Below are 22,704 nucleotides of genomic sequence, written 5' to 3' on the forward strand. Positions count from 1 at the left end.
AAAACTAAACCATATCAACAGTTGAACACATTATAAAACTTAACGTTTGGTCCCACCCAGCCTCTATATCAGCATGTCACAGCTGCTGCCCTGCGCCTGCATGGTCTTTGGGCTCACACCGGTGGCCCTGCGCCAAACCCCCGTCCAGCTCTCTCATTTCCCTGGACCTGGGAGCCAGCCTGCAGCAGAGCTCACGGGATGGACCCTCAGGAGCCGGAGGGCAGTGACTCATGGTCGCCTGGTGCCGCCCCTGAGAGCCCTGGAAGGATAACGCGGATCCCGCTCCCCTGGGGGCTGTTTGCCCTGCAGGTCAGTGACCCAGGGCAGCTCCGGGAATGGCAACAGCTGGAACCGGGAGTGAAACCTGGCTTGGCCGAGAGAGACGCAAGGCATCTGGGACTGGAGCTTCGGGGCAAGGCCCAGTGGGGGGGGAGGGGTTAGTGACCCCTTAAACCAGGGTGGGGAACCTCAGGCCCGGGGCCCTGATGTGGCCCCCAACTTGCCTGGATCTGGCCCTGGAAGCTCAGGGCTCCCCCCACAGAATTTGGGAGCCTGTGCTGGTGCCCAGCCCTTCTCCCCTCCCAGGCCAGAGGTTCTGTGTCCCCCATCTCTCCTCCCCTCTGTGCCCCCCATTCCCTGCTACCCTTATGCCGGGGGCCCTCCAGTAGGCACCTGTGAGCTACAAAAGCCGGATGGGGGGGGGGTCTCAGTACCTAGGGCCGACACAGCAGACACGTAGGCCGAGGCCTAACACCATTTCCAAGTAGCCATTTGAGGGCGTGGGGCTAAGAAATGCAGAGGGAAGCAAGCAGAGAACCCCCCCCCCCCCCCGTGCTCATGCGCTGGGGAAGGAGGAACCACCGGTTCATTTTAAAGTGTTAAAATGGTGCGAGGGCGCATGTGTGTCCAGCACGGACCTCCCCAGCACTAACCAGACCACAGAGCGCCTGCCCCCCTAGGGCATTCAGGGTCCCACAGATATCTCGGGGGCCTCCGACCAGCGAGGACCAAGGGGTCTGACAGTTTTAGGGGGTGGCGCCCATCGTGGGTGTAGACGGAGCCGTGTTTGCAACAGGGAGCCCAGAGAGGGAAATTGGAGCTCCCGCTGGGATCCCCTCAGCCTGCCCCACCGTCCCTGCCCCCCGGGGCGTGTCCTTCACTCTGCTGAGCAAGGCAGCTGCAGCAAACCCGGCACCGCCCCGACCAGCCCGCCGCAGGCAGCGTCCGTCACCCTGGTGCCAAAGCCCAGTCACACTTTGGGGCGGGGGGCTGGGTCTGGCCCTTACGTTCCTGGGGCCTCTGTGCTGATATTCCGAGGACTTGAGCTACAAACCTTCCTGCCCCCAGCTCAGGGCCGGTGACTCTAATTGTGACCCTGCCCGGCCTCCGTCGAGAACGGCCAGCCCCCGACAGACAGTTTGCGGCTCCAGAGCCCCCCGGCTCAGACCCCAGACCGGCTCCAGCTCCCGCCCCGGCACCATGAAGACGCTTCTCCTCTGCTGCCTCCTCTGGGCCCTGCTAGAGACAGGTGAGAACGGGGATGGGGGGGGGGGGTGTTTTTCGACCTCTGCCCAGTGCAGACAGACTAAAGCCCACCCAGGAGAGTTCCTCTTCAGGAAATATGCTCCAGCTCAGATCTTCTCCCTGGGCGGCTCAGCACCTGTCCCACACGGGGTGGGGGTGTGACAGACCGGGCCGCGTCTGGGCACAGCTGAGGGCGTCCGCTCAGGGCAAATTGCTCAAATCTGGTGCTCCTTACAGCCCCCTTGACTGGAGACCTCTCCAAACAGGCCATAAACCAGTCTCACAGAGCGCTTCAGCTGCCTGCCTGAAGCCTCACGAGCAAAACCCCTCCGACAGCCCAGCAATATCCGTGCCCCAGATGGCCCCGGGCCTCATACACAGGTGGGGGGGGTCCTAGCACCCAATCCCACCTACCCCGAACAAGTCCTGTCCGGTTCCAAGAAACCAGCCACAGATCTCTGGTCAATTTACCCTCTGGATCTTACCCACAAATCACACTGGGCCAATCCTTTAGAATCTATAACTAAAGGTTTATTATCACAAGAAAGAAAAGCCTGAGAGTAAGGTTGTTAAAGTACAGTACGTTACATGCACCGAATCTCCCAGTCCTCGATGCAGGCTCTAGCAGAGATGTTGCAGCTGCTGGTTTAAAAGTTCTTATTGCACATCCTGCAATCAGGATGGGTTCACAGGTCTTCCGGGCTCTTCAATCCCTGCAGTGCTGCCTCTGGGATGAAGTGCTGAGCTGAGAACAAAATGGCATCGACCGCATGGCCTCTTTATACCTCCTTCCTGGCTTCTTCTTGTATGCAGCCAGTCACCTGGTCAGAGGCCAATATCTATGTTCCCTGCTGGCTGCCCTCAGGTGACAAACCCCATTCTTTGGGTGTGTCCATAGCCCATTGAGAGCCATTGTCCCACAGGGCCTCGCTACTCAGCCTGTCCATAACAATGCTTACCCACATTCAGAGAAATATTCAGCTTCCACACAGATTACAGATTCCTACCTACACACACAGACATTATACACTCACATAAATAGAGTACATAAGATCAGCAAACAATAAGCTCTAATTCAATACCCCACATGGCTCCCTTTTATACCAATTTCTGGGGCCAACACCCCCACCTAGGGGTGCAGCAGCAATCTGGCTGCTTCCCTCCAATTCAGTAATGTGACAGGGGGATTGTCCTCGCCGTTCTCCCCTGGGGAGACGGGGCCTCCTGCGCTCGGATTTCATACACACATAGAACCCCCAGGCTGGCAGAGACCTCAGGAGGCAGCGAGTCCAGCCCCTGCCCAAAGCAAGACCAGCCTAACTCAATCATCCCAGCCAGGGCTTTGTCCAGCAGGGACTGAAACACCCCTAGGGATGGAGATTCCACCCGCACCCTAAGGAACCCAGCTCAGCACTTCCCACCCGCCTAGGGAAATCATTCATCCTAATCACCAATCTGGACCTTCCCATTGCCGCCTGTTCTGCATCTGTCACCCCTGAGAACAGCCTCTCTCCTGCCTCTTTGCAACCCCCTTCAGGAAGTTGCAGGCTGCTCTCAAATGCCCTGTAGAAACCATTTTATGTTTAGCTAGAAGCCATCTTGTAGAATAGAAACCATTTCAGCTTTTTGCTTTTGCACGAAGGCCAGAGTGAACTTTCTATCACCCCACGTGCCAGGCCAAGACAGATGTGCTATTGGAATGTGTTCATTGGGCTAGTTCAGATAGGAGATGCACTCCCTCGTACCTGTCCGCCATCTTGTTGATACGGCTTTATTTTTCCTAGTTTAATTGATGATTTCTGTAATTGGAGGCCCTGACGTCAGACTGTTTGGCTAAGGGTATAAAGACACTAGGACTGATTGTGTTAGCAGCCTTACTGGGCCCGGCTCTGCTGGGACCACGTTTGGCTCACTTGGCTTTACTGATCAATAAAGCTGTCTGCTTAGCCACGTAAACTGAGTGAGGCTTTTGCTTCGACAGCCCCCTCACTCTTCTCTTCTGCAGACTCAACAAACCCAAATCCCTCAGTCTCCTCTCGCGGGTCGTGTGCTCCTCCCCTTCCTCATTTTGGTTGCCCTTCACTGGGCCCTCTCCCATGCGTCCACATCCTTCCTGTAGTGGGGGGCTCAGAACTGGACACAATACTCCAGATGTGGCCTCTCCAGAGCCGAATAAAGGGGAACAATCACTCTCTAGAATTGCTGGCGATGCTCCTCCTAATGCACCCCAATATGCCATTAGCCTTCCTGGCTACAAGGGCGCCCTGTTGACTCACATCCAGCTTCTCATCCACTGGAATCCCCAAGTGCTTTTCTGCAGAACTGCTACTTAGCCAGTCGGTCCCCAGTCTGTAGCAATGCTTCGGACTCCTCTGTCCCCAGGACAAGACTCTGCACTTCTCCTTGTTGAACCCCATTGGATTTCTTTAGGCCCAGCTGTGTAATTTGTGTAGGTCACTCTGGACCATTTCCCTGCCCTCCAGTGTATCTGCCCTTCCCCCAAGTTCTGCAATAGAGGGACGGACAACTCTAGCGCAAAACCAAGTAATGCCGGGTGAGATCCCAGCTGGGTCAATGGGCCGTAGCTCCATTACAATCAATGGGGCTGCAGAGAAGGCTCAGCACTGATGGATCCTGTTGCCTTTGCTTCTCCAGGGACCTGTGTTTCCTGTGAGGTCTGCGTCGGCGTCCACAAGAGCTGTACAGGCCCTGTGCAAGTCTGCAGCAAGGAATTGGATTCTTGTGGGATCATTAAAGCAGAATCAGTAGTAGGTAGGTGCAGAGACCTTGCACCAGCCCAGAACACAGGCTGGGTCGGCGTCAGCCCACCCAGAACCAGGGCCTGGTGGGTTAGAGCAGGGGGCCTGGGAGCCAGGACTCCTGGGTTTTCTCTATGTCTCTATGAGAGGCATGGGGCTGGTGGGTGGAGGGGAGAGGCTGGGGGAGTCTCTCATTGGTCCTGGCAGGGGTGTGGTGTCTGGTGGGTTAGAGCCGAGGAATCAGGACTCCTGGGTTCTCTCCCTGACTCTGGGAGGAAAGAGAAATCCAGTGGGTGAGGGGCAGCTGTGGGCACCAGTCCTGCTGGTTCTCTCGTGCCTCAGTTTACCACTCTCTAGATAGATCATAATCACATCTCTGACGTGTTCAAGGGTGAGACAGAGACGTGAAGTGTCATCTCCTCTTCCTCCCATGCAGGGAATATAAAGACCCCGATGTTTACGAAGGCCTGCGTGTCCTCCAGCCAGTGCAACCTTGAGCCCCTCTACCTGAGTTTTGGGAACGGGATCTCCATAAGCACGAATGTCGCCTGCTGTGTCGGGGAGGCTTGCAAAACAGCCACTGTTAGCGGTACAGCGCCTGCCTTAGTCTCCAGTCTGTTCGCTCCCACGCACCCCCTGCCCTGCCTGGCCCCTTCAGGCCTCCCTGTGGGAAGAGGGAATGGGATTAGGAAAGAACCTTTATTTCCCTGCCCTGCAGGGGATGCCCCATTGGGTAACCCTGAACACCTCAGTGGCGGGAGGTTGGTGGGCAGAGCTCTAGTTTTGCGAACTGGATCCAGGATTCCCTGCTGCAAACATCCCCCTGCCCCTGCTACCTCCTGTGCCCCAGAGCTGCAGCGCCCCCTGCAGTGGGATCCGGGGCTGAGCAGTGCAGCCCCCAGCTGCTCTCCCTGTCCCACCGCCTCCTGGGGCTCGTCCCCAAAGCTGACTGTGTTTGCTCCACTTTTCCTAGTGCCCCCGGCTAACACCACCCTCAACGGCCGGCGCTGCCCAGCCTGCTACTCTGCGTTCTCCCATGACTGCAACGAAGAGATCATCGACTGCACAGGCACCCAGACCCACTGCCTGCATCTCAGTGGCACAGCGAAAAGCGGTAATTGCCATCCTGCTGTTCCTCTGTCCGATTTCCCCACCCAGGAACCACCACGCACATAGGCAGACCCCTGCAGCAGGGAACGCTAAAGAGATCTTTAGATAAAACATTGGAAGGGAAAGTTGTTTTGAATTTCAATCATGAACCAGTCTGATTTTTCCCAGAGTTTGTTCTCATGGGGGTCTCTTCCGACTGAAAGAATCTGGCAAATTTGAATTCACAAAATGTGTTTAGATTTCTACTTTTAACTGTAGAAAGATTTCAGCTGGAAAATCTCAACGCAGCAAAGAATTTCTGAGCACTCTGGCATAAGAGAGGCGATGAAATGGAAAAGGGAGATGTGCACTCTGATTAAAATAAATGCTTTTTCCAGCCAATAACCCATTGATCTGTGGAACTCCCCACCATTGGAAACTGCTGTGGTCAAGAGCTATGTATAATTCTAAAAGATTCTTGCTTATCAGGAAGAGCTGGAGTGATCATACTGAATGATCAGAAAACTGCTGAGCCTTCTTTTTTCAGGTCTCACACTGATTTCTAGCTATTAGCCATATCCCTCATATCGGTGGTTTGGATACCTTTCTGTGCAGCATCTAGTGCTGGCCGGTGATTGAGGCAGGACCCCACTCTCAACAGAAAACCCACTGACTCCTACAGTTACCTACATGCTTCCAGCTCCCATCCAGCACACACCATACGATCCATCGTCTATAGCCAAGCCCTTCGATACAACCGCATCTGCTCTAATCCCACTGACAGAGACCAGAAACTTCAGGATCTCTACCAAGCATTTATAAACCTCAATTACCCACCTGCAGAAATAGCCAAATTGAAATAGCCAAATTGAAATAGCAAATTGAAAGAGACAGACGAATACCCAGAAACCATCTACTTCAAGACAGACCCGAGAAAACAAACAATAAAACACCACTTCTCATCACCTACAGCCCCCAACTTAAACCCATCCAACGCATTATCAATAAACTACAGCCTATACTGGAACAGGATACTACCCTCCGAGAGGCTCTGGGAGACAGACCCATAGTCTCCTATAGAGAGCCACCTAACCTCAGGATGATTCTTACCTACAACCACAGGACATACCCCACTAACACCAACCCTGGAACTGTCCCTTGCAACAAACCCCGGTGTCAGCTTTGTCCACATATTTACTCTGCTGACACCATTATTGGACCTAACCAATTCAGTTATAAGATCAAGAACACATATTCCTGCACATCCAGAAATATAATTTATGCTATCATGTGCCAACAGTGTCCGTCTGCTATGTACATTTGACAAACGTCTCAGATACTTCGCCAAAGAATCAATGCCCACAAAAGTGTCACAAAGAAAAAACAGTTTCTTGCCATTTCAACCAGAGAGGGCATTGTCTCAAGGACTTGACTACCTGCCTCCTGCTTCAAAGGCATTTTACCACAAGACTTCAAAGAGAAACCTCTGAACTGTCATTCATACTTCAATTTGACACTTTACGACTGGGTCTGAACAAAGATGCTAATTACCTTACCCATTACAAAGATAGCATCCCTAATTATCACCTCTAATATCATTAGCTCACAGACATTAACCCCTCCCCTCCATCACCCTGTGTTCTGAAATTTGGTTTGTCCTTTTTATATGTGTTCACTTTTTTCATTGTATCCCTTTGGTATATATCGTCGTGCCAATTTTCTTCCATAATTTGATCTGAGGAAGTGCGTCTGGCCCACGAAAGCTCATCACCTAAGAAACCATCTTGTTAGTCTTTAAAATGCTGCATAGTCCTGTCTTTTGTTTCATCTAGACCAGACTAACACGGCGGCATCTTTATTACTAGCACCATCAGTGAGCAACACCATTGCCAGGTGAATGGTGGGACTAACATTGGCCTGTTAGAGTTTGTTAGAGATCCGGGATTCACTGAGGAAGGGGACCGTGTGGGAGATAGAAAAGGTTTCCCAAAGGGATTCCCAGACACTGACCCTCTTGTTTTGTCCCCCACAGGTCAGACAACTGTGAAGACCACCATGAAAGGCTGCGCCAGTGAGTCTGCCTGCATTAATATGCAGCAGCTCAAAGGGACATTCGGGGGGATCGATGCGCATTTCACCACGGCTGAATGCAGCCCAGTCTCCTCCCGCGTAGACACTGTGGCTCCGGAAGGAGCTGGACTCATCTTCTCAGCCCTCCTAACCGTCCTGCTGGTGAACATCGTCTCCTGATTGCCCTCCTGCGACACAGCCCCGCTGCCCTGGGCAGCCGCACTGCTGTGGCAGGGCTCAGATTCGCTTCCGCTGTAATGGGATGAACAGAATAAAACAGACACAAGAAAACTGCAAGAGAGCAGGTGTCTGGGTGACTGGGTGGGGGGAGAGGGACTGATTCTTGGAAAGTGTGTGTGTGTGTGTGTGTGTGTGTGTGTGAATAGTGAATCTCAGATATTGTGTCTTCCCGTGTGTGATAATGAGCATTAGATTCTGTGGCTGTGTCTACACTGCAGACTCCTTTTGGAAGAAGGTTTTCTGGAAGAGATTTTTTGGAAAAATTTCTTCCAAAAGAGAGCAGCCACACTGCCAAAGTGCATTGAAACGTGATCTGCTTTTTGCAGAAGAGGCTCTTGCACCAGAAGGAGCTGTCTACACTGCCCCTTCTGGTGCAAGAAAAACCCTCTTGCGCAATGCCGTTATCCCTGAAAATAATCAGCATAGTGGCATTGCGCAAATTTTTTCTAGTGCAAGAAGGGGCAGCGTAGAGGCTCCTTATGGCACAAGAGCCTCTTCTGCAAAAATGGCAGCTCATTAGGTATGCAAATGTGGCTCGGTGATTGTCATGATTATGAGGGTTAGCCAGCGGCCTGGGGATTAAGGGGTTAACTACACCTAGCCAGGTGGAGAGGCCAATAGGAATGTAGGTGGGGCTTTCAAACTGGGACAAAGGAATTGGGGTTTTTCCTCCTTTGTCTCTCTGGGCCAGTCCTCTGCAGCTAGAGAGAGAGAGAAACACGTCTCTCTCCCTCCAAGACATAATTCTCCACTTTCTGTATGTAGGGTAAAGTTTGGATAATTTCGTTAGGCTTTATTGTTTAAGGGTTGGGTATGGGAGCTGCGATCTGGCACTGCTTAAGAGATGTTTGGCTTTTCTTTGTAACTAAATTCTAGCCCATGGTGCAATTCCTCCATGAGTATATTTTGTTACCATCCCATCAAATCATTATGCTTGCAACAAGAATATTGTTTTAATAATAAAAGTTTTCTCTTTTCTTTTTATTAACCTGGTAGTGGTTAATTGTGGGCCCTGATTTTTATTTTAGGGGTGAGTTTTCCCAAATGATCTTTCCCGTAATCTCGCTATTAATATTTGGGTGGTGGCAGCAGAAGTGCTATTCCCAAAATCTAGGGTTTTAAGATTTGGGGGAAGTTTTATACCAAAGCCTGGTCGATAAGGCTTTGGGGTAGACTTGCTGGCCCCCACTTCTGCATTTATCGTGCCAGTGACAATGATATTCCTCTCTTAGCCTCATTTGCACATTTCTGGCCGAGAACCCGCCAGTGTAGACGTAGCCCTAATGTGGGTTTCTGGCAGGGCCGCCAGCCAGGGCTGGAAGCCCCCCAGGGTTAAAGCCGCCATCTGGGGATGCCAGATCCTCCTGCACAAAGCAGCTCCTGGAAACATGCCCTGGGCCGGGAGTGAACCCTGAACGTGGGTGGGGGATGGCAGGGGGACGAACACAGACGTGTTGAACATTGCAAGTATAGGAGACACATCTGCAGCCCTGCAGTTTTGCAGCTCCCTATCCTGCTTTGCAGACTCCAGCAGAGGGGGCCAAAGGCCTGGGTCCAGGGTACAGTGGTGGTGCTGTGAACCATTCCAGACTTTCCCAGCCTTTAAAAAAAAAAAAGAAAAAAAGAAAGAAAGAACCCCTTTAAAAAAGAGAGAGATTTTCCTGATAAACAGCTGGCATCTACAGCGATGGCTCCATTGTGCCACGTGCTGCCCCCCATCTACAGGCACCGAGCCCCCAGCTCCTACTGGCCACGGTTCCCTGTCACTGGGAGCTGCAGGAGCGGTGTCTGCACTCAAGGACGGCACGTGGAGACCCCCTGCTCTGCCTCTCTCAGGGGCCACAGGGACAGGCCAGCCACGTCCAGGGGCAGCAGTGACCACGGGGTGATGACTCCAGCCACGGCAGGTTCTGCATTTGAGAACTCACCAATCACAGAAATAAACGTAAGTGTAAGAGAGAAATGAACGTGATGAAATCCCCAGAGCAGCCAAACCCCCAAACCACCCCACTCTGCAAGCAGGGACAGAAGTAACCACGACCCCCCACGTATGTGGTGTCGCAGAAAAGCCTCCGCCTGGACTATTGCTTGATGTCCACCTACATTTTCTGGAAGTGCACTAAACTCTAAGGTCCTGCCAATACATGACTCAGAGAGAGTGTGTCTACACTACAGCACTAATTCGAAGTAATTTAATTCGAATTAGTTAATTCGAACTAAGCTAATTCGAACTAGTGCATCTAGACCTAAAAACTGAGTGGAAACTGAACCGAAGTTAAGGCTGGCTGGAAGCAGGACTTAGAGTGTGGAGCTGCTGCCTCAGGCTAGCCAAGGGCTGTGCTTAAAGGGACCCGACCCCCACCCCAGACAGACAGTTCTCAGGGGTGCCCCGCTTGCTTGTCTACCTCGATGAGGGACAGCAAAGCAGTCCTGTCTTGGAGTGCCCTGAGTGCCCACACTCGGCACATCACAGCACTCGGCCATCAGCCCGGCTGCACTTGCCGCAGGCTGCCATCCGGGGGGGTCAATTGAGGAGCTGTCAGGATCCAGGAGACCCTGCAGGAGAGCTTCCACCCCAAGGTGCCCACAGACCCACCCCAGTCCTCCCCATCGGGGGCTTGTGCCCCATTCCTCCCTCACCTCCTTCCACTTACTCCTTCCTACCCCCCTTTCCTGATGTAAAAAATAAAGGACATGTGTGGTCAATAATAGAAACTCTCTTTATTTAACAAAAATGGGGGGGTGGGACTAACCTCTGGGGAGACTGGGAAAAGGAAGTGGGAGAGGGGAAGAGAGAGGGTGGGAGAGGAGAGGGGAGGGGGAAACCTGGGAGGAGGGAGCTGGAAGCGGGAAGCCAGGGGAAGAAGGAGGAGGGGAAGTATCAAACTATGGTACGCCATATCTTCAGTACTGTGTACAGATGTGGTCTCCTCACCTCAAAAAAAGATGTTTCAGCCTTGGAAAGGGTTCAGAAAAGGGCAATGAAAATGATTAGGAGTTTGAAACCGGTCCCATATGAAGAGAGGCTAAAGAGACTGGGACTTTTCAGCTTAGAAAAGAGGAGACTGAGGGGGGATATGATAGAGGTCTATAAAATCATGAGTGGTGTGGAGAAGGTGAATAAAGAAAAGCTCTCCATTATTTCCCATAATATAAGGACTAGAGAACACCAAATGAAATTAATAGGTAGCATGCTTCAAACTAATAACAGAAAGTTCTTCTTCACAAAGCATATAGTCAACCTGTGGAACTCCTTGCCACAGGAGGCTGTGAAGGCTAGAACTAGAACAGAGTTTAAAGAGAAGTGAGATAAAGTCATGGAGCTTGGGTCCATGGAGTGGTATTAGCCAAGGGGTAGGAACGGTGTCCCTGGCCTCTGTGGAAGGCTGGAGATGGATGGCACAAGAAAACGGCTTGGTCACTGTCTTCGGTCCATCCCCTCTGTGGCACCTGATGTTAGATGCTGTCGGCAGACAGGCTACTGGGCTAGATGGACATTTGGTCTGACCCAGTACGGCTGTTCTTATGTTCTAAGATCAGGGCTCAGGGTCAGGGGTCTCACTGGACCAACTTGATTTTCATGCAAACCTGCTCCTGGGTTCGCTTGTGGCCTTTGGATTCCAGGCTGGCAGCTATCCTGCCCTAGTCAGACCCTTTCCTGTGCCTAGTGCGGAGACTGTAGACGTTGGAGGCCTCTCCCCCAAACCTGGATGAGGTCCACGATCTCTGCACTAGACCAGGCAGGCGCCCGCTTCTTGTGGCCCTGGCCAGGTTCCTGTGAGCTGCCAACCTGGTCCTGGGAAGAGGCGGAGGGCTGGGTGGCAGCGGGTGGCTGGCTCATGCCGTGCCAGGTGCAGGGTCTGCTGGCTGGGTGCTGGCAGGCTTGTACCTGGCACGGGCACCATAGCCAGACCGTGCCCCTTTAAGGGCTCCGGGGCCGGGAGGGGGGCAGACGAGTTTCCCCGGCTTGGCCCAGAGTGGCCACCAGGGCAAGCTGGGAAGGGCTAGCCTCCAACTAGTTCAAATTAAGTGGCTACACAACCCTTAATTCAAACCACTTAATTCAAACTAGGCGTTAGTCCTCGTAGAATGAGGTTTACCTAGTTCGAATTAAGCGCTCCGCTAGTTCCAATTAAGTTCGAACTAGCGGTTTGCATGTATAGCGCCTATGAAAGTTAAAATTCAAACTAACAGCTGTTAGTTCGAATTAACTTTGTAGTGTAGACATACCCAGACTGACAAAAGCTCCTGCTGACAATTTATCAATAATTCTCTGTAACTTTGTAACTGTTCCAGCTGCATCACCTGTTAAACTTCGCAACTTCTTGTGAGCTTTGTTAAACCTCGCGACTGTGCAACTCTCAGCCTCTTTGCTTTGTAAGTTCAGAATCTTACGGTCAACTGAGTGATTGTTGAAGCTCCCACCCTGGCAACTTCTTGCAACTTTCCTTCACTTGCCCTAAGCAGCAGTCTCCCCTGAGCTAGGAATGTGTGTGAGTGAGTGGAGACTCTTATCGCTGTGTCTACATTAGCATGATTTTGCGCAAAAGCAGCCACTTTTGCGCAAAATCTTGCCACCTGTCTACACTGGCCGCAAGTACTTGCGCAAGAACACTGACATTCTAATGTATAAAATCAGGGCTCCATAAACAGTTTTCCAGACCTTCAGAGAATTCGCGGGGTTCACATCAGCAGGTCTGGTCTGTATAATTCTGTGAAAACTCCAGTTGTAACTCTTTATAAACTCAGATAACACGACCGCTGTTGTGTTTGGAGAACCGGTGCATATCCACCAAGTCTGCTCGCTATTGTAAATCCATGTCTGAGACAACGGTCTTGTTTCTTTTAAGACGTATTCGAGCAGGCTCGTGCAAAGAGTAAGCATCCTGGTCCGAAAGCCACGATGTTACCTGTCTTCTGTTCAAAGTTATACAGTGCTTTTTGACTGCTTGAAACAGAGGGTTCACCCCACCAAAGCTGCCAGCTTCCCTGGGGGTGTAATATATTTTCTCTAACAGAGCAATCTGCGTAGACATGACTGTTATTTGTGTTAGTAAAAGATTCTGTAAGTATGGAAGGAACACATTCACACCAACACATTTAATACAAGTTTTATGAAGCATCAGGATTAACACACCCTTTTACATCTGTCTGCAAATGGGCACCATGACACCCCCACCACTATCGCTATTAGGGAGTCCGAGTTAATTCATTCTTCCACGTTTGTTCTCGAGATCCATGTGTCAGATATGAGCAAAAACAGCTGGCACAAGATAGATTTACTCCCACAGGATTACCGATGTGCAATTTCTCAAAGGCTTCTAGAAAGTCATCGTCGAGCTGGCGAGAGATTGTCAAAAAAAGAGAGTAAACTATAGCTGCTGGGTTTTAGATTCACAAAACACCCATGATGGCCCCACCTCGATTTTTCATTTACCCGTTTGACTTCCTTTCCATTCACCTTGTCCGACTCCTGGGAGCCGCGGGCAGCTTCCTCCACGGGGATGGATAACGAGAGGCCGTCTAGCTCGTCGGGCTGCTTTGTGAGCGGTTGGGTTTCGGGATCAGATTCTGGGGTATCCAATAGCAGTGGGGGCAAAGGGGCCCCTTTTTGCCTCTCCCTCATCCTCGGAACTGTGGCTGATGTGGTGCTTTCTTCTCATGCGGTGGAAGGCCCTTGGAAGCAAAGCAAAGTCCAAACTTCTGGTGGGGGTGGTGAAGGAGTCCATGTTTCTGCTCAGCGTTTGCATGCTCTGTGCAACACGCACTCTTGGAACAAGATGGCCTCTTTTGTGTGGCGCTAGAACTTATGGGGAAGTGCTATGCTCTGATTGGCAGAGGGTGCCACAGGAAGCTCTTAGAGGGGTCACACGACCCGCTTCTGGTCTGGTCAACCGGTCCCGGAACTGCTCCCCGATTGGTCAAAGCGGTTTGTGGGGTGGTCCACAGGGGAAAACCCCTTCCTGATTGGTAGAGGGAGGCAGGGCGAGTTCTTAGAGGGGTCACATGACCCACTTCCGGGCGGGTCATCCGGTCCTGGGACTGCCCCCGATTGGTCCAAGAGTTTCATGGGGCGGTCCTACAGGGAAAAACCCTTCCTGGTTGGTAGAGGGAAGCAGGGCAAGTCCTTAGAAGGGTCACATGACATCCCTTGCTTCCAGTCACCTGGCCCTCTTGACCCCGGATGTATTACCCCCAAGGGCGGGACTTCCGGTGACAGGGGATGGGCCTAACGGGGGAGGGGGCGGGGCAGGGTCACATGACACCCTTTACTTCTGGTCATCTGTCCCTCTTGACCCCAGATGTACTACCCTCCAAGGGCCGGACTTCTGGTGATGGGGGGGGGGGGGGCTGGACATGGACGGGACTTCCGGGGTCAGGGGGAGGGGCTAACGTTTGGTTGATGGTAGGGCCCTTATACTACTTATTAACACCATGCTCTTGTGCCAAAATGTTCATCTGTCACTCCCAAGGTAACTGAGAGATATAGTTCTCACTGGGAAACTGAGGTACAGAATGGGGAAGTGAGTAATCCAAGGTCAGCTGGGAGTCCAGTACCAGAGAAAGGGTGGAAATGATTTGCACTAAGGCTCCAGCTATTGCTTAATTCACAAGCTCAACAACAGACTACGGCTATGTATTTTTTAATGCTCCCTTGCAATAGAGGTTGAGTGGTGGGTATCTTATTGGAATCCTGTGGCATCTCATTACATAATGACTCTCTCCAACAGGTGCATCAAAACTGGCCATTTGAACTGATGATTTCAGGCTGTTACGAACCCTTGTGGCTAAGCGAAAACCTCAGCATTGAGCGCTGTGTTTTGACTGCAGATGCGGAGAGCTGTGATGTGATACAACCACGAGAAAAAAACAGAGGCCACCAAAGGTTCCTCTATATGCTGCCTTGGAAGGGTTTGATTTGTAGCAGAAAATGTCAGTTTTACTACACATGCCCCTCCTCGAGCTGAAAAATATTCCCAGTGAGAATAATCTAAACGTACAGCTGAGCAAAGTCAGCTGCAGATAGTGGCAGTGTTTGATTTGGGCTATTTACTTTGTAGACTTGGAAATGTGTGATCCACAGTTAAAGGTTCTAATAAAGCTTCAACTTTCTGAATCTCAGCGTCTAATTTATAATTATTGTCCAGCACCACCCAGAGTTTTGTCACACATATGGAAATTTAAATGGATTAAAAACTGAAAACAAAACTCTTAAAATCCGCAATTTCCCACAAGCATGAACACTTAAATAGACCAAAATGAAGAAAAAAAACCCAAAATGCTTAAAACCCAAGATTTTACACTGAGATTGAAACAGGAAAAACACCTCAAAACCATACACGCTTGCACTTCTGTGGGGATTAAATGACTATTGACCAGAAAAAAATTATTAAAATTCAACTCTTGCACAACTCTGAAAATTGAAATAAAAAATACTTAAAGCGCAGGATTTTACACAATTTTGGGAATTTAAACAGCAACCAAATAAAATGCCTACGAAGCCCATACGGACGCCCTTCTGGAAATTGAAATGAACACAACTTGAAAAAATAACTTATGTGGAACTTCACATCAAAACAAAAATGGCAGCAATTCTAAAATTTGGGGAAAGTTATGTGGCTGAAAATAGTGGAATCTGCTTAAAATAATCCATATCAACAGTTGAAAGGATTAAAAAACTTCACATTCAGTCCCACTCGGCCGCTATCCCAGTGCGTCACGGCTCCTGCCTCGAGCCTGCTGCATCCATAGGGTCAAACCGGTGGCCCAGTACCAAACCCACATCCAGCCGGTGGCAGAGCTCACGGGACCGACCCCCAGCAGCCGGAGGGCAGTGACTCACGGTCGCCTGGTGCCGCCCTTGAGAGCCCCTGGAGGGTTAACGCGGGTCCCGCTCTCCTGGGGGCTGTTTGCCCTGCGGGTCAGTGACCCAGGGCAGCTCCGGGAATGGCGCCAACAGGAACCGGGAGCGAACCCTGGCCTGGCCGAGATGGACACTGTGTGCCTGGGGCTGGAACCTCCGGGCAGGGCCCAGTGAGGGGGGTTAGCGACCCCTTAATCCAGGGTGGGGAACCTCAGGCCCAGGGCCTGGATGAGGCCCCCAATTTGTCAGGATCTGGACCCTGTGGGATCCTGCGCTGGTGCCCAGCCCCCTCACCCCTCCACTGTGGGGCTGGAGACACAAAATGGGCTGGTCTGGCCCCCAGGCACTAGTGCGCGAGGGGAATGTGGGGAGGGTCTTTCTCCTCCGTTGGGGGCTGCGTCAGAGAGGGGGGGTGCTTTGGTTTTTGCTTCTCAGTGCGGCCCCCGACTGATTTATCTGTGGGTTAAATCAGACCCCTTGCCCATGAGCCAGCCCCTGAAGGGCCCAGCGCCCCCACCCTGACTTGCACCCAGGGGACATGGGTGCCATGGAAACCAGCCACTGAGGGTGCTGGGTCGGGGGGGGGGGGCTGGGCCCCAGGGCTGCTCCTTTAAAACCAATTTGCCATCCGCTCACACTGGCTACAGAACATTTTCTTCCTCTCACCTTCCCCTCAGCCACCACCATTCCCTGCACCCCCCGGCACTTGCCCCCCCCCCCCCCGTTCCTTCCTTCCATGCCAGGAGACCCCATTCTGCCAGTGTCACAGCCTCTAATTCTTCAGTGAAAGAAGTTTCTGCCCCCCCACATTTCACCTCCCTGCTGTCCGGGGGCTCTGTACACCCCCAATTCTCTCAGGAAAGGGCTCTGTGTGCCCTCCATCCCCCTGCCCCAGGCCAGGGGCTCTGTGCCCCCCCTCCATTCCCCCAGGGCACGGGCCCTATGCCCCCATCCCCTTCCACCCATGCCAGAGGCTCTGTGCCCCCTATTCCCTGCTGCCCCTATGCCAGTGACCCTCAAGCTGCCATCTGTGACATACAAAAGCTGCATTGGGGTGGGGCTCTCAGAACTTAGGGTTGACACGGAGGCCTAACATGATTTCTATGTAGCTATTTTAAGGTTTGGGGGCTAAGAAATGCGGAGGGACGCAAGCAGAGAACCTCCCCCCGCCGCCCCTGTGCTCACGCATTGGGGAACGAGGAACCACTGGGCAATATTGTGAACAATTCTCTAGAAGATTAATTTACAAATGTTAAAATGGTGGGAAGGAAAACGGTCGTGCGCCAGCGCTAACCAGACCAGAGCGTCTGCCCTGCCTAGGATATCTGGGGTCTCACACATCTGGGGGCCTCCGACCAGTGAGGATAAAGGGGACGGACAGTTTTAGGGGGTGGCGCCCATCGTGGGTGTAGACGGGTTAGGAACAGGGAGCCCAGAGTGGGAAATTGGAGCTCCCGCTGGGATCCCCTCAGCCTTCCCCACCGTCCCTGCCTCCCGGGGGGGGGGGGGAGTGTCCTTTACCCTGCAAGGCAGCTGCAGCAAACCCAGCACCATCCCCCGCCCAGCCCACCACAGGCAGCGGCCGTCACCCTGGTGCCCAAAGCCCAGTCACACTTTGGGGCGGGGGGCTGGGTCTGGCCCTTACGTTCCTGGGGCCTCTGTGCTGATATTCCGAGGACTTGAGCTACAAACCTTCCTGCCCCCAGCTCAGGGCCGGTGACTCTCATTGCGACCCTGCCCGGCCTCCGTCGAGAACGGCCAGCCCCCGACAGACAGTTTGCGGCTCCAGAGCCCCCCGGCTCAGAGCCCAGACCGGCTCCAGCTCCCGCCCCAGCACCATGAAGACAGGTGAGAACGGGGCCGGGAGGGTGCCTGGACCCCTACCCGGTGCAGACAGACAAAGACCCACCCAGGAGAGTTGCTCTGCAGAAGAGGGGCTCCCCCCCCCCGCACCAGCTCTGAGATCTTCTCCCTGGGCTGCTCAGCACCTGTCCCACACGGGGATGGGGGATGGTCCTCACAGTTCTCCCCGGGGAGACGAGGCCTCCTGCCTCGGTTCTCATAGACTCACAGAACCCCAGGCTGGCAGAGACCTCAGGTACCATCATGTCCAGCCCTTTTCCCAAAGCAGAACAACCCCAACTCAATCATCCCAGCCAAGGGCTGTGTCCAGCTGGGACCTAAACACCACTAGGGATGGAGATTCCCCCCCCCCCCCCCAGGGAACCCAGCCCAGGGCTTCCCCACCCGCCTAGGGAAATCGTTTGTTCTAATCTCCCACCTAGACCTCCCCCACCGCAACTGGAGCCCATTGCTCCTTGTTCTGCCACCTCTGAGAACAGCCTCTCTCCAGCCTCTCTGGAACCCCCTTCAGGGTGTTGCAGGCTGCTCTCAACCCCTCCCCCCCCTCTCCTCTTCTGCAGACTGAACAAGCCCCAATTCCTCAGCCTCTCCTCGTAGGTCATGTGCTCCAGCCCCCAAATCAGTTTTGTTGTCCCCCCCCCCCCCGCTGGTGGACCCTCTCCAATGCACCCACATCCTTCCAGTAGTGGGGGGCCAGAACTGGACACAATACTCCAGATGTGGCCTCCCCAGAGCTGAATAAAGGGGAATAATCACTTCTCTGCATCTGCTGGCAATGCTCCTCCTAATGCCCCTAATATGCCATTCGCCTTCTTGGCTACAAGGGCGCCCTGTTGACTCATCTCCAGCTTCTCATCCACTGTAACCCCAGGGCCTTTTCTGTAGAGCTGCTGCCTAGCCAGTCGGTCCCCAGCCTGTACCCGTGCTTGGGATTCTTCCGACCCCGGGGCAGGGCTCTGCACTTGTCTTTGTTGAACCTCATCAGATTTTTGGGCCCAATTCTCTAATTTGTCTGAGTCACTCTGGACCCAATCCCTGCCCTCCAGCGTATCTACCCCTCCCTCTAGTTGTGGAATAGAAGGACAGACAATACTGGCACAAAACCAAGAAACGCACAGTGAGATCCCAGCTGGGTCAATGGGCCGTAGCTCCAGTACAACCCATGGGGCTGCAGAGAAGGCTCAGCACAGATGGATCCTGCTGCCTTTCCTTCTCCAGGGACCTGTGTTTCCTGTGAGGTCTGCGTCGGCGTCCACAAGGAGTGTACGGGCCCTGTGCAAGTCTGCAGGGAGCAGCTGGATTCCTGCGGGATCATGAAATCAGAATCAGTAGTAGGTAGGTGCAGGAGACCTTCAACCAGCCCTGAACACAGGCTGGGTCGGCGTCAGCCCGCCCAGAACCAGGGGCTGTTGGGTTAGGGCAGGGGAGCCAGGACTCCTGGGTTTTCTCTGTGGTTCTGCCAGGGTGGGTGGAGGAAAGGCTGGGAGCCAGGCCTTGTCCGGTCTGTCATTGGTCCTGGCAGGGGTGCGGTGTCTGGCGGATTGGAGCTGGGTGAGTCAGGATTCCTGGGTTCTCTCCCTGACTCTGGGAGGAAAGAGAAATCCAGCGGGTGAGGGGCAGCTGTGGGCACCTATCCTGCTGGTTCTCTACTGACCTGGCGTGAGTCGTGCCTCAGTTTCCCTCTCTAGATAGGTCATAATCACACTGGTGAAGCATTGCGAGGGGGAGGCAGAGCAATGAAGCCTCATCTCCTCTTCTTCCCATGTAGGAGAGATAAAGAGCCCGACTTTTGTGAAAGCCTGCGTGTCCTCCAGGCAGTGCAACCTTGCGCCCCTTTACATGACTTTTGGGAACGGGATCTCCGTGAGCACCAATATCGCCTGCTGTTTGGGGAATGCCTGCAAAAAAGTCTCCATTAAGGGTACAGCGCCCGTCTTCCTCTCCAGTGTGTCTGCTCCCGCGCGCTCCCTGCCCTGCCTGGCCCTTTCTGGCCTCCCTGTGGGAAGACGGAACGGGATTAGGAAAGAGCCTTTACTTCCCCTGCCCTGCAGGGGGCGCCCCATTGGATAACCCTGAACACCTGGGTGGGGAGAGGTCAGTGGGCGGGGCTCTAGCCTCCCACCAAGTGTGAACAGGATCCAGGATTCCCTGCTGCAAACCTCTCCCTGCCCCTGCAACCTCCTGTGCGTCAGAGCTGCAGCGCCCCCTGCAGGGGGATCCGGGGATGAGCAGTGCTGCCCACAGCTGTTTTCCCTGCCCCGCCACCTCCTTGGGCTTGTCCCCCGCGCTGACTGCGTTTGCTCCACTTTTCCTAGTACCCCCGGCTAACACCACCCTGAATGGTCAGAGCTGCCCAGCCTGCTACTCTGTGTTCTCCCATCACTGCAACGAAGAGATCATCGACTGCACAGGGGCCCAGACCCGCTGCCTGCATGTGAGTGGCACAGTGAAAACTGGTAATTGCCATTCGGCTGTTTCTCCATCTGATTTCCCCACCCAGAAGTGACCGTGCTCATGGGTAGGCCTCTGTGGTAGGGAAGAGACTCAGCACACCTGGGTTCTAGCCTCATGATTTTTCCTCGCTGTACTTCGATTTCCCCTGCAAACGCCTGAGAACTTATGAGGGTTTGGAGACAGGCGATAAGGAAGGTCTGGAAAAGGCCATGGAAAGAAGGGAAAATACCTGGGGCTATTTTCCCCTGTGAACCAGAAAGGTGACACGATAGAGCATGTGAAATAATGATTGTGACAGAGAAAAGTGGAGATGAATAAATAAGATAGAGTTTTGGGTGAAATTGAAAATATATATTTTTTTTTTTAGCAATTTCAGCAAACTGAAAAGTCATGAAAAGTTTCATTTTGGGTCAAATGAAATATTTGGTTTTGATTTTCAGGAGCTGTTAACATTAAAGAGTTGCGATAAAATGTTGGAAGGGAAAGTTGTTTTGAATTACAATAATGAAAAGTTTTGATTTTCTCCCAGTTTGTTTTCATGGAGGCCTCTTGTGACTGTAACTGTCTGAGAAATTTGAATTCACAAAATGTGATCAAATGCCTGTTTTTCACTGGAGAAATGTTTCAGATGCAAAATCTCAGAGCACGAGAGGATTTCTGAGCACTCTCTCCCATAAGAGAGGATATAAGGAAATGGTCAATGAAATTGAAAAGTGAGAAATGCATTATGATTAAAATAACTCCAGCCAATAACCCATTAATCTGTGGGACTCCCCTCTAGTGGAAATTGCTGTGGTCAAGCGCAATTCTAAAGGATTCCTGCTTATCAAGAAGAGCTGGAGTGATCATGATGAATGATCAGAAAACTGTTGAACCTCCTTTTTCCGGTCTTACACTGATTTCTAGCTATTAGCAATCAGGAGTAGGAGAATATCCATCATACTTGGTGGTTCAGGTACCTTTCTGTGCACTGTCTAGTGCTGGCCACTGATTGAGGCTGTGCACCGCGCCCTGCACAAGGGACCCCCAAACTGCCTTGGTATCTCTCCATTTGTAGACTAACAAGCTCTAAAGTAATACAGAAAAAGTAACAGTATGAAAGCATCATTCCTGGCACTGCTGTAGAAATCTCCCATCTGGAAATAACAAAGATATTTCTTTTTTACTGGCTGTGGAACAGTGTAAATCTGAGATTGGGGCCTTTTTGTTCCATGTGTTGCACAGGCCCCTTGGCTGAGAGGTGAATCGTTTGCTGCACGTTTTCCCTTGCCAAAATTGGGAGTCCCTATGTGCCAGGGTTTATACAGGGCCTTTGGATGAGAACTGGTTAAAGATCCCACTCCTGTCACCATCAGTGAGCAACACCATTGCCAGGTGAATGGTGGGAGTAACATTGGCCTGCTCCACAGTTTGTTAGAGATCAGGGATTCACTGAGTGATGCTGAATCAGAGCAGAAGAAGGGAGACCATTGGGGGGTCCCAGATAGGCTGCAGGAAGTGGCTCAGATGGGGGAAGAGGACTGTGTTGTATCGGACTAGAGACATAAAAGATTTCCCAAAGGGGTTCCCAGACACTGACCCTCTTGCTTTGTCCCCAACAGGTCAGTCAACCATAATGACCACCATGAAAGGCTGTGCCACTGAGTCTGCCTGCACTAATATGCAGCAGCTCAAAGGGACCTTCGGAGGGTTCGATGCGGAACTCACCACGGCAGAATGCAGCCCAGCCTCCTCCCACGTGGCCACTGGCCTGGCCTCCCCCTACGTGGCTCCGGAATCAGCTGGACTCATCCTCCCAGCCCTCCTTACTGTCCTGCTGGTGAACGTCCTCTCCTGATCCCCCATCCCGCGGCACAGCCCCCCTGCTCTGAGGAGCCGTGCCGCTGTGGCAGGGCTCGGATTCCCTTCCCCTGTAACGGGGTTAACAGAATAAAACAGACACGAGAAAACTGGGTGGGAGCAGGTGTCTGTGTGTGCAGGGAGGAGGCAGGCTGAGTCTTGGATTGTATGTGTGTGTGCATGTGTGTGTGTGTGTAATAGCAAAGCTCGGGTATTGTGTGTCTTCCTCGGGTAATGAGTGTTAGACTCTGTGCATGTGTGATCATGAGTTTTGGACCATGTGTGTTCATATGTGTGTGTGACAGCAAGTCTTGGATCATGTGTGTGTAATTACGTCTTGGATTGTGTGTGTGTAGGTATTGGACTCTGTGTGTATGTGCGTGCGTGTGTATAATCCTGAGTCCTGGACTGTGTGTGTCATCGTGAGTCTTGGATCATGTGTGTAATAGTGAGTCTGTGCGTGTGTAGTGTGTGTGGGGATTATGTGTGGTGGTCTGATGGATTACCGCATGTTTAATTTTAGTGGGGTGTTAGAAGCCTGGTGGTGAGGATGATTGGAGCTAGGACAACCCCTTGTAATGGAATGAGGAGAGCATGCACACAGGTGCAAACGAACACACACACACACACACGGACGGACGGACGGACGGACGGACGCAGCCTGCACGGCTATCTCCTGTGCCACCCCTCTGACAGGCCCTCGTGCGGGAGGGAAAATGAGGGTGGTTTAATTGTGGGGCCTTTTCCATCCCAGAATAGTCTCACTTTTTGTCATAAAACTGAAAACAATGTAGCAGAGAACGGAACCGCTCGTTGCAGCACCCTGCGACCCGTCCGAGCTGCCAGGCTGGGTCAGAGGAAAGGTCCATTTAACTCAGTGTCCTGTCTGCTCACAGCGGCCAATGCCAGGTGCCCCATAGGGAATTGTCAGGGAATTATGGGATTGCTTGACGATTCCCTCCCCTGTCACCCATTCTCACCCCCTGACACCATCCCTACCCA

At 52.5% G+C, this 22,704-nt stretch overlaps 2 protein-coding genes across 2 annotated transcripts in view; both read left to right on the forward strand.

Moving 5' to 3' along the window:
- The window catches only part of LOC142818198 (phospholipase A2 inhibitor gamma subunit B-like), a 41,443-nt gene extending 19,631 nt beyond the window's left edge, over nucleotides 1-21,812 (forward strand). The window contains exons 3-6 of the mRNA XM_075907701.1: nucleotides 18,628-18,744; nucleotides 19,178-19,330; nucleotides 19,725-19,865; nucleotides 21,465-21,812. Coding sequence (XP_075763816.1) covers nucleotides 18,628-18,744; nucleotides 19,178-19,330; nucleotides 19,725-19,865; nucleotides 21,465-21,700 — 647 coding nt within the window. The 3' untranslated portion in view covers nucleotides 21,701-21,812. The remainder of the gene's footprint in view (nucleotides 1-18,627; nucleotides 18,745-19,177; nucleotides 19,331-19,724; nucleotides 19,866-21,464) is intronic.
- Nucleotides 184-8,670, forward strand: LOC142819588 (phospholipase A2 inhibitor gamma subunit B-like). Its single transcript, XM_075907700.1, has 6 exons — nucleotides 184-309; nucleotides 1,348-1,528; nucleotides 4,180-4,296; nucleotides 4,720-4,872; nucleotides 5,257-5,397; nucleotides 7,405-8,670. The coding sequence occupies exons 1-6, from the start codon at nucleotides 199-201 to the stop codon at nucleotides 7,620-7,622; spliced, it is 921 nt and encodes a 306-aa protein (XP_075763815.1). The 5' UTR covers nucleotides 184-198; the 3' UTR covers nucleotides 7,623-8,670.
- Nucleotides 21,813-22,704: the final 892 nt, after the last annotated feature.

The sequence above is a fragment of the Pelodiscus sinensis genome, chromosome 24, assembly GCF_049634645.1.
Source record: "Pelodiscus sinensis isolate JC-2024 chromosome 24, ASM4963464v1, whole genome shotgun sequence".
Taxonomy (NCBI): Eukaryota; Metazoa; Chordata; order Testudines; family Trionychidae; genus Pelodiscus; species Pelodiscus sinensis.